General features: G+C 33.9%; 1 protein-coding gene across 3 annotated transcripts in view; it reads left to right on the forward strand.

The window, feature by feature from the left end:
• Window positions 1-12,300, forward strand: part of CEP112 (centrosomal protein 112) — a 587,248-nt gene that overhangs the window by 53,495 nt on the left and 521,453 nt on the right. For all 3 annotated transcript variants that reach the window (XM_072645484.1, XM_072645485.1, XM_072645486.1), the window contains one exon: window positions 1,788-1,865. In XM_072645484.1, coding sequence (XP_072501585.1) covers window positions 1,788-1,865 — 78 coding nt within the window. The remainder of the gene's footprint in view (window positions 1-1,787; window positions 1,866-12,300) is intronic.

The raw sequence follows: 12,300 nt of genomic DNA on the forward strand, positions 1-12,300 counted from the left end.
TGCTGTCTTTGTTATCTTGAGCCTAAGTTACCTCAACTGTAAAATGAGGAAGTTGGGCTAGATTGCTTCTTAGGGCCCTTTCAGCTCCATGTGCATTATCATTATCAATAAACTGATAGATCTTTGTTCACAGCATCATATGTGCAGCATTACCAAAATATGTGTAGTAGTCTTAAAACCAAAATGAGGGATTAAGTTGAATTAATGCTTTAAGGAAAATTTTGAGATAGATTAAGAGTAGGGTTTTTTGTGGAATGGACCTGCAAGGATCTAATGAGACAATATTTGTGAAATTTCTGCAAATCTTAAATTGCTATATACGTGTCAGTTCTTGGTTTTTTTTTTTTGCATATAGTTATTTAATGTAGTTTAATTCCTTAGAGAATTATGCTAATGCATCTGGGTTTATAGCTTTGATTTCTTTGGAGTTAATTTTGAATTTAAAAAAATAGTACTGGTCATAATTACATATTACATTCCCTAATTCTGGCTAGTTGTTTTACAAATATGTGTCATTGGTTTCAAAGATGATCAGATGAGACAGTTCTGGATAGTTTAGCACATTCCTGTAGGAAAAACAATTACTTTATGATGATTTATTTTATAATTACCTTTATATATGAAATTCAGTACTTCTCAAACACTTGTGGCACTTTGTTAATAATTATGTTTGCTCACCTTTAAATGCTAGCATATATTTGTTATCTGAAGAAAAAACTACAGCGATTTGTCAGCTCTGAAGTTTCTTTAATGTAATATTGTTAGGGATGGGGTAGGTATTGGATTGAGTTAGATAATTATAAGGGCTAGATTGGATAACTGTTTTCACTGGTTTAGGGAATTCCCTGGGGGAGAATCTCTAATAGTATTAATCTTTTTTTTGTCTGCAACTTGTAGTCCCAGAGAGTTGCGTGATTCAGTATGTGTCAGAGGAAAGACCTGAGCCCATTTCTCTCTTGCTCTGAGATTGGTTCTCTATCTGCCATGCTATGCCACTTCCCTAAAAGGATGATATGTTATATCATCAAATAGTTATCTCAGCCTCTTTTCTGGGACTGTGTGTGTAAAATAACTGGTATTATGATTGTTAGTATTATTTTGTAAACTTATCTGTCTTGAGTTGATATATACATGAGAAGTTTTCCTGAATTCCACTATATGTTAGACCATTTGTGTGTATTATTTTGCCTTTGAATATCTGATAATCCTCAGTTAACCAGTTTTTCTTGGGTTGGTAAATGTTTGATATAGTGGAGTTTTTATTTATAAAAGAAGTAAACAATTACTGTAGGGGCAGTGACCATATAATCATAGAGTTAGGGAGGGACTGTAGAGGTAATTTAATTAAAATTAGAGGTAATTTAATTAAAACACATTTTTTCCATACAATCCTAATGTCTGAATGAGGATAAATATCAGGATAAAGATATTCTTAGATACTAACACAAAACTTCCTTTTCATCAAATGTAATGAGACAGAATCATCTTTCCATAAGCATTTTAAAAAATTGCTATGTTATACAGTTAAATTTTTTTGTAAAAGAAATGAAAGAAAAAGAGATTAATTTTAATATTAAATTTAAATAATTAGTGATTATATTATATTATAGTGAAATGTGTTATATCATATCCCTAAGTGATAGTAGTCTCTATTTATTACCTTTACCAGAAACATCTTACTTTAAGGTCAGTATAGTCTCATATAAAAAAAGCATAAGACCCTTGAAATTATCTTTGATTTTCATTGCTTTGTCCTAATTTTTTCCTTTGAAATGTTTATATTTCAGAAAGATTATCTCAAAAAACCTTCCATATCTATGGATGACAGTGAACTTGAAGCTCGTCTTAATAGTTGGAACCTTGGGGTAAAAGAAGTTTTATGATATTATTTTATTTATAATTTTATGATTTTATTTATTGCACAACAATATGTTGAATAAAATCTGTTTCCAAAGATACCCATATAGAATAAATACTTATTTAGAACCAGGTGCTTAGTGCTGGAAAGTTAATAGAAAAGAGTGCCATACTTAGGAAATTTTGATGAATACTATACTAGATGCTTCCCAGCTGTGGGACCATGGGCAGATTATTGAGACTCTTATATAGCCTTAGTTTTTATGTTTCTAATGGAGAAAACAGTTCTTTTACTACCTGCTTTGCAGCATTGTGAGTAAAGCACTTTGCAAAACATAAAGCACTATATGAATATGAATTATTGTTCTTAGCACTGAGTACTGTTTCAGAAGTGAAAAAAAAGTATGGGCATTGCCATTCCCTTCAGGAAATTTACAGTTTTACTGGAGAGACACGCACAGACGAAAAATTTAAGTAACAGTAAAGACTGGCTATGAATGAATGTCTAAATGATTGATCCTCATGCTTGGGTGCTCTAGGAATATAGGGAAAAAGATGTTTATGGACTGGAATGATTGGGAAGTAATTCACGTATTGGCTTTTAGGGATGGGTAAGAGAAGATAATCAAAGCAGGATTTAGAACTAAAAATTTGGGGGTAAGGATGGATGGTCATGTCTTATGAGACATGTCTTACAAGTTTAATTCATCAGGTAATTTTCAACCACTTATTATATGAATAGAACTGTGGGGATAAGACTACAGAATGAGGAAATAGAAGAGTTTTGCAAACAGATCACATGCCTGGCCCAGAGACACAGTAGAGTAGAGATGGGTGAAATAGAAAGACTCTTGTTTTCCAGACTTCTGCTGGAACTCTTAGCTAAAATCAGAGTAACTCGTAACATCTTGAGTTGTCTTAATAATAATGTAATCATTCAAAAAGTAAAGGAACCAACAAGAATCGACAATTATTGATATCATTGATATTTTTCACGCTGACAGGAAGATCTGATTGCTGTTTTAGAAGTGATGGGAACCCTGATGCAAGTATTATCACTTCCTAGAGTTTGTGATAGAGAAGTAGAGGAAATTCAGGTATAATCTGATATACACCTTAGCTTTGGGAAAGCACATTTCAGAGAGTTCAAGTAGAAAGACAAACTGCAACTCATGGTCTAAAATACTATGGGAGAAGTCAGCCCAAGACAGATAGGTGATGCTCAAGAATGAAATTCTGAAGACACAAAGTGAGAAAGTTCCCTTAGATATTTCTTTTCTCTTTCCTTTTGCAAACAAAACAAAGCAATAGAAAATCACCATAGAAAATCTGAGATGGTTTTTCCTTGTTCTCTCTTTAATGCTTGGTGACTGTGGAATTCTGAAGGTTTAGTGGTCTCTTCCTTCCCTTTCTAGGATGGAAGCACCTAATCATTAACCTCTTCACATTACTCAACAGTGTTTACCTTTCTGGGTTTTTCTTCTCTGTTTTATTTCCATTTGAAAGATTCTACTCAGCTCAAATTTTCTCAATAGGAATGCTTTGAAATCATCTTTTCTATTCAAGTTCCATTTTATATTTCTGTAGGATTATATTTAGTTTTGTGGTATATTATTTTTAGTTGTGAATTTTTTTCTTTTGCCTTTTGATATAATGTATTTCAGTTCAAAATAAAGAAGTTTTCCCATATTGTAATTGCTACACATTCTTGTATGATCATTCTTTGTAGATCTTTGATATTTGATTTTTTTTCCTAGTTGCTTGCAATATTTTTTCTTTGACCTTGAAGTTCTTTTGAAGATTTGAAAATTTGAAGATTTTGGCTGTGATACTTCTGGGTTTTCCCGGTTTGGGACTTCTATCAGGTAGTGACATATGGGTTCTTTCTATTTTCATTTTCTCTTATGTTTCTAATAGTTCTGAGGAGTTTTCTTTTATGGTTTCTTAAAAATAGGGTATTCAGGCTTTTGCCTTTTTTGGTTATGGTTTTCAGGATGTATAGATTTTCCTTTCTGATCCCATTTTTCAGATCAGTGTTGTTGTTTGATAGTAGACTTTCATATGTTCTAATTTTTCAGTCTTTTGACTTTGCTCTAAACTTTTCTGTATATGATTTTCTACTTTTTTCTTCAAAGATTTATATTCTTTTCCCCCCAGGTTGGCTAATTTCATTGTTTATCTCATTTCTTCTCTTTATTTTTGCTTTCAACTCCTGGGGTCTTTGTGACCAATGAGTTTTTTCTAGGTTTCTACTTGTAGTTGTTATTGCTGCAAAATTGACTTTTTTCTGAAGTTTTATCTTGGATTCCTTTTATTCCATAGTAATTCTTCAGTATTGTAGGTGCTTTTTTTTTTTTTCTATTTATGTTTTTGGTCTTAATTTTTGTGTTGGATCTCTGTAAACTTCATTCTTGATTCTTGGAGGACCTTGCCACTTGTTTGCAATTATCTGCCTAGAAATTATGGTTTTGAGCCCCTTCTTGTAGTTCATCTCTCACCTATCGGTCCTGGCTAGAGACTGGGCTGGTTTCAGGTGCAGTTCTAAATGGGATTGTAGAGTTCTTAGTAGTGTTTCTCCTCCTTTGTATGATGCTTATTTTGTCTGGCAATCCATTTCATGAATCTGGAGCTATTCTGTTGGGATCCTGGGCTTTGCTGGAACCCTCATATCACTATCTTTACTAGAAGCTGAATATCTTTTTATTTTTTGGAAACTTCACAAAAAACTTCTTTTGTGAAGATGTTTCTTGAAGAGATCTGTTAGATTAAAATTAGATCTTAGGTTTAGGTTTGGTTTAGTTGTTTAGTCTTTCCAGGTCATCTGTAGAATGTGCCTTAAAAAAAATTAATGTATTTTTTCTTAGTTTATAGGATAAAACAAATGTTTCTATAACAAAAAAAAGATGATGGCATGTGAAACTGCAAATCTATTATGTGCAACTTGCTGTTTCTTTTACATAGATAATAGTTATATTAGTTTCTTTTTTTTCCTTCTTTTTTCTTTGCTAACTTCCCCCTCCCTCATGGCTACCATCCGACACAAATATGCACATATTATATGTAAAATCATTCTATACATACTTCTGTCAGTTTCTTTCTCTGGATGTAGATAGTATCTTCATTTCAAATGAATGTTACTTTTCTTTGGAGAATCTTAGAGGGAAATGTGGAAAAATGTCTTAGTAGTCCCAATAGTTTTTTCTTAATAAAAGCATGATGTTTTTAAAAACATAGGAATAAAATTATCAGGCTTTATATTAGTATTAAAATATTTTCCGCTTTTTCACTTTTTCCAGTTCCATTTTCTTTCTTGATTTTACTGTGCTCTAGATGCTGGGGATACAAAGGCAGAAAATGAAACAGTTATGTTGAGGTCAGGGAACCACAATGTTGAGGTTTGGGGTGCTTGGGACTCTAAAATACTGATACCCTGGGTCATGCCCAAATGAATTTGACCCAACCCTTCCTACAGCCAAAAGAAAACAAAGTTTACTTAAGATCTGCCTTATTATGTTGACTCTTAAGAAACCTCATCATTTGTGCCAGATCGAATCTGAGCTAGATTGAATTTGAGCGCCTTCATGGAGACAAGATGGAACTTATAAATATATAGAAAGACTGTGGAAGTGATCTAGGGGGTGGTCTAGTTGTTTGGGTTGATGGGAGGAGGAGTTTAGGGAGGGTGTTGAAGAGAAGTCTAAGGAGGACCTTGATGGGACTGGGGTAACTAGAGATTAGAACCAAGAGAGTAGGATTTTGATGTGATCAGGGATGGGAAACAGCTGGAGGCAACAGACAAATAGAGGGCTAGGGTCAGTTAAGGATACTTTATAGAATTAAGGATGGGAAGCCATCAGAGACAATTGGACAAAGCAATAGTGAAAGGCTTAATGGCCTCAGGTAAATGCGATATCAAGTGGGAAGATTCAATTCAAGGGGTTTTCCCAGAGCCTGTACCCCTAATCAGTTAGGCTTTATTCTTCAATCTTGAAAATAGTTATCTGCTCAGAGAGAAAAAAAGGCAGGCTAGCCAGAAAAAAGTGAGAATAATGTATAACTTTTCCCCCTTAGTTACTTTTACTAACAATTGTAAAGTAATCAATGACCTAAATTTATCCTTCATTAATCTAGTTGTTAGGACAACATTTAATAACAGTAATTATGTACTAGTCACAGAAATGAATTTCCTTATGTTTTAGCTTGGTGTCTCTGGGATACCATAAATGAGTTCTTACGTTGATTAATAATCATACTAAATCTGTTATTGAGCAATGTATTTCAATTGAATCTTTTAAAAAATATAATTCAATATTAAAACAATGGTTTTTAAACTGAGATCCGTTAACTAATTTTTAAAATATTGTTATATGAGAAGGCTTAGACTGGTGGATTATTTGAGCTCTGGAGTTCTGACCTGCAGTAGGCTAAGCTGATCAGATATCCTCATTAAATATGGCTCCAATATAGCTTGTTATTGTTGTTCAGTTGTTTCAGTCATGCCTTCATGTTGTAGCCATTTTTGGGGTTTTCTTGGGAAAGATACTGAAGTAATGTGCTATTTCCTTCTCCAGCTCATTTTATAGATGATAAGCTGAGGCAAACAGGGTTAAGTGACTTGCCTAGGATCACACAGCTAGTAAATGTCTGAGGCCAGATTTGAACTCAGGAAGATGGTTGGTTCTTCCTGACTTCATGCCACACATTGTATATGTCACCTAGCTGCCCTACCAGTATGGTAAGCCCCCTAACTGTGTGTGTGTGTGTGTGTGTGTGTGTGTGTGTGTGTGTGTGTGTGTGTGTTGGGGAGAAGGGAATTGGGTTGCTTGAGGAGGTTGAATCAACTTAGGTTTGGAAATGGAGCAGATGAAAGTTCCCATTCCACTTAGTGGTGGGATCATGCCACTGATTGCCCACTGTAACTTTGCCTTGGATTGGAAATAGGGAGATGTAATCTCAAAAAGAAATCCGGAAGATTTTTTGGAGAACTATTTTAGTATAGTTGATTTCCTTTGTGATCTGACATATTTTAAGTACTAAAAATACTTATTCTGAGAAGGGGTTCATAGATTTTGCCAAACTACCAAAGATATCCATAACATCCACATACACAAATTAAGAATCCCTGTTTTAGGAGATTGTAGCTACACTGACTCATTTATCTCCTCTCCTTTACAGGATAAATATTCCCCTTGGATGAAGCAGGTTATCATTTTATACCAATATCCCATTTTCTAATTTATTTCTATATACTCAGAATTCCTTATAGTAAGTTTCCTTAAGGAAAGTTCATATACATATCTATTATTTTATATCTATCTTATAGTTCTGTATTACCTTAACAATTAAGGATCTTAAAAGTCTATCAGTATATTACTGAAGTGTTAACTTCTTAAGGGCAGGACTATGGCTTATCTGTGTTTCTCTCATTGCCAAGTGCTTGTGTGGGCACTAAATAAAAATTTATTGTATGAATAAATACTTGAATCATCTAATATCAAATTCTTATAGTTAAATACATACTGTATTTTCCTAGAGCTTTATTGATGACTTTTACTTTTATGCTGTTATGGTATTATCCACTTCCATATTTTTATGTTCCAAATCTTTTAATCTCTTTTTCATTTCTTTTGAGAGACTTCCTATCAGGGATTCAACATTTATAATCTGTTAATTGAATTTTAAAGTCTGCATTAAAAGTTATAGGTACTAATTTACTTTCATTAACTGATTTCTTCTCTTACACATCATATTTCCCTTTTGAATCACTCCAGAGTTTCTTGTTGTTCCATGCTCTTTAGGAAATCTTTAGGATGGGATATTACATTTGGCAGTGGTTTACTTTGTCTTGTAATATTTGTCAAGAGAACTTTGTCATCTCTTGAAGACTGTGTATTCATTCTTCCTTCTGGTTTTAGAAAACTCTGTTGATACGTCTACTTGCACTCTGGGGGTTTTTATCCAAAGTTTTTCCCTCTTGAAATCTTAGGTGTTTCAACTTTAAAGAAAATATAGCCAATTACTTTCTTTCCACTCCTCTTTTGCTGTTCTTCATGTGTTAGGGTATTAGGCTTTTATGGCAAGGATCTCTGCCCAGAATAACATCTGGGAAAATAGAGCTGGACCCAGCCATATTTTCATTCTCTTTTCTTGAGATGTAGTATGGCCCCACTTAATGGCCCCTTCAACCCAATTCCTCTCTTAGCTCATCTCTGTCTCTTTTTATGCCAGGGCTAAATCAGTGTCTTTTGTTTTTTGCAGGGTTGGGGGAGGCTGGGAGAGGTTGTTTCAAGCTAACTCTGCATTGCCTGCATGGCTCCTAACTTAGATCTTCAGTGTATTAAGGCAACACACTCTCACACTTCCCTAAGTTTCTCTTCAAGTGTGTGGACAAAATTATTATTTGATGTTTATTGTAGGGTGGTAGTTGTGGGATAGGTTGAGGAAAGTGTCCCAGCAGAGTCTCTGCAGAAGGGGGAATCTCAAGATGGACCGAGGCACAAGATCACAAGTCAGCTTGGGTCCTAGCTGTGAGGATGGAGAGGTTGGTTCACAGTAAGTGCTTTCAGGATGAATGTTCTCCCCTGCTAATTCATACAGATTTTACCTTATTTGCAGTCTTTCTTTTTGTCCTTTGGGTTCAACTTTAATATGATTCATAATTCCTTTTTTTCCTTCTTCCATTGTTAGTGTTAAAGAAGTCTGGAGAAAGTGATTCACTATCTTGCTGGTAGTATGAATTAGAGGGCTTTAATGAATCACTTAACCTCTCTGTGCCTGGATTTCCTATTTGGAAAATCAGGGTATAAGAGTAAGTCATCTTTTAGCTTATTTCCTGCTGTAATATTCTGTGGCTATTTTAAGTTGCCTCAAATAATTTGTAGCCTACTCCTTTGTAATTGAAGGGAAGTAGATGATTTCCCAAGGACCACTGAAGCTTTGGGGCAAGTAATCCATTATATCTGCCTGAGAAACTATAGATTCTTTGTAACTTATATAGAAAATCTGCTTTATAATTTTACTATAGATATAGCCTATGTCTTAAATTTTATTCACCATGACATTTAGTGAGGTTGCATGGTATAGTTAAACAGTCCTCAGCCCATGGGTCATGAATCTGTATACATACAAAGCTTTGTCATTTTGACCTTTATTTAACTCCATTAAAATATATGGCAATTCAGTCAATAGTAATCATACTTTATTTAGACTGTAGAAGATATTGCTACCCATGTAAATGCATTGCTATTATTTATAATTATGTAGATACTATTATGATTATTTCATCATGCCAAAGAATCTTTGATTTCGTCCATATGGGTGCTACCTTAACCAAACCAGAGAGCAGCCTTTCTAGGCCCTCCTGTCTTGGACTCTTGTCTGTGTCCTATATATCTTCTATAGTTGCTGTCCTTGGCATGCTTGGGGCTTTGCTCTGGATCTACTAATATTATGTGGATACCAGTAAATATCATGGACTACCTATCAGTTATCTCTCACTTTCACTATATGATTGCTCTATCTTCTTTTCCAGTCATAAATCTGTTTATGTGGCTTCTCCTGGGCATTTCCTTTAATTTTTTTATTATTTAAATTTTTTACAACTAAAAAGAATTTATTTTTTCCCTCCTACTCCCCCTTATTTGTTTGTTTAAAAAAATAAAACAAAGTGTTTATAACAAATATGCATAGTCAAGTGGCAGAAATTGAGTCTATTACTTCTATTAAGGAATTAATGTAACACTACAGTTTGGTCCTCTGGAATGTTGGTTTGTCATTTCGTTGTTCTGAGTTCTGAAGTCTTTCAAAGTTGTTTTTCTTTAAAATGTTATTGTGTACATTGTTCTTGTTTTACATACTTTATTTTACGTTAATACTTAGAGTTTTTCCCAGTACTCTCTAAAGTCATACATTTTGTCATTTTGTTTTTGCCTTGTAATATTCCCTTACATTCATATAACCATAGTTAGCCACCCACTTAGTTTTCAGTTTTTCATTTCTACAAAATTGCTGCTAGAAATATTTTTTGTACATAAAAGACCATTTCTCCTTCGTTTGTTCTCTCTGAGGTGTTTTCCTATAGTTATGTCACTAAGTACAAGTATATGTATAGTTAAATGACTTTTTGGGCATTCCAAGCTCCACCAGTGGTAAATTAGTATGCCTGTTTCTCTACAGCCCTGCCAACATTTGTCATTTTCCTTTTTTATAATTTTGCCTATTTGATTTGTGAGTTTCTTTAATTTTCTTTAATTTTTGTTTCTCTAGTTATTGGTAATTTGGAACACTTTTCATATATAGATAGCTTGAATTGCTTCCTTTGAAAACTGCCTGTTCATATCTATTGATCATTCATCATGTGGGTAATGTCTTTTTTATGAATTTGAATCAGTTCCTAATATATCTTGGATTGAGATCTTTATCTGTGAAATTTACTTCAAAGATTTTTTTCCCCTGTTTTCTTTCTAATATTAATTAAATTTTTTTTGTCCCTGAACTTTTAAATTTCATGTAACCACACTTGTTAATTTAATTTTTTTAAATGATCTTCTCTGTCCCTTGTTTGCTCATTAACTCTTTCTTTATTCGTAGTTCTGAAAGATAATTTCTTCCTTACAGTTTATCTTGCTATATGGTATGTCAGTCTGTACCTAATTCTGCTGACTGCTTTCCAACATTCCCAGCATTTTTGTTAAATAGTGAGTCCTTACCCCTGTAACTGGGGTCTTTGTATTTCTTGAACACTGTGCTATTGTGCTCATTTTCTTCTGTATATTGTGTACCTAATCTGTTTCCATGAATGACGTATTTTCTTTTCTTTTCTTACTTATGCATTTTTTACTTAGTATTTTTCCCCAGTTACATGCAAAAATAATTTTTAACATTGGTTTTTAAAACTTTGAGTTCCAAATTTTCTCCCTTCCTCCTTTTCCACCCCCCTTCATTTGAGAAGACAAGCAATTTGATATAGGTTATACATATGTAGTCATGCAAAACATATCCATAGCAGTAATGTTGTGAAAGAAAACATAGATAAGAAAATTCAAGAAAAATAAAGTAAAAAAGTATGCTTCAGTCTCTGTTCAGACACCATTACTTCTTTCTCTGGGGATGGATAACATTTTTCATCATAAGTCCTTCATAGTTTTCTTGAATTGTTGTATTGTTGAGAGTAGCTAAATCATTCACATCTGAACATCTTACAGTAAACAGTACATTTCTGTTTATCTCAGCTCATGCAAGTCCTTCCAGGTTTTTGTGAGACTATCCTGCTCATCATTTCTTACAGTACAATAGTATTCCATCATAGTCACATATCAAAACTTGTTCAGCCATTCCCCAATTGATGGGCATCCCCTCAACTTTTAATTCTTTACCCCCAGAAAAGAGCTGCTGTAAATATTTTTGTACATATAGGTCCTTTTTCCTTTTTGCCTTTTTTTAAAAAATCTTTTTTGGAATACAGACTTAGTAGTGGTATTGTTAGGTCAAAGGATATGCGTGGTTTTATAGCCTTTTGGGCATAGTTCCAAGTTGCTCTGCAGAACCCACCAACTGTGCATTAAAGTGTCATTTTCCCCATAGTGCCTCTAACATTTGTCGTTTACCTTTTCTGTTCTGTTAGCGAATCTAATATGTATGAGATGGTACTTTAGAATTGTTTCACTTTACAGTTCTCCAATCAGTAGTGAGTTAGAGTATTTTTTCATATGGCTATAAATAACTTTGATTACTTCATCTGACAGCACATCATATCTTTTGATCATTTATCAGTTGGGAAATGGTTCTTATTTTCATAAATTTGGCTCCATTTTCTATATGTTTGAGAAATGAGGCCTTTATCAGAGAAACTTGCTTCAAAAATTTTTTCACCGTTACTATTGCTAAATGTATTTCCCTCCAACCTATTCCCCCCTGCCCTGTTTATCCTATTCTCTCTCTCCTTTCTCCCTGTCCCTCCTCAAAAGTGTTTTGCTTCTGACCACCCCCTCCCCCAATCTGTTCTCCCTTCTGTCATCTCCCCTTACATACCCCTCTTCTCTTATCTCCTTCCCTTCCTGTTTTCCTGTGGGGTAAGTAAGATGGATTTCTATACCCAATGGAATATGTATGTTATTCCCTCTTTGAGCTAATTCTGATGAGAATAAGGTTTACTCACTCCCCCTCAACTCCCTTCTCTTCCCTTCCACTTTAAAAGTTTTTCTTTTCTCTTTTATGTGAGATACTTTACCCTATTCTACCTCTCCCTTTCTCTTTCTCTCAGTACATTCTTCTCTCATCCCTTAATTTTATTTTTTAGATTTCATTCCCTTTATATTCAACTCACATCTATGGCCCCTGTCTATATACACTCCTAACTACCTTAATAATGAGAAAGATCTTATGAGTTACAAATATCATCTTCTCATGTAGGAATGTAAACAGTTTAACTTTAATAAGTCTTAT

Source organism: Notamacropus eugenii, chromosome 2, assembly GCF_028372415.1.
Source record: "Notamacropus eugenii isolate mMacEug1 chromosome 2, mMacEug1.pri_v2, whole genome shotgun sequence".
NCBI lineage: Eukaryota > Metazoa > Chordata > Mammalia > Diprotodontia > Macropodidae > Notamacropus > Notamacropus eugenii.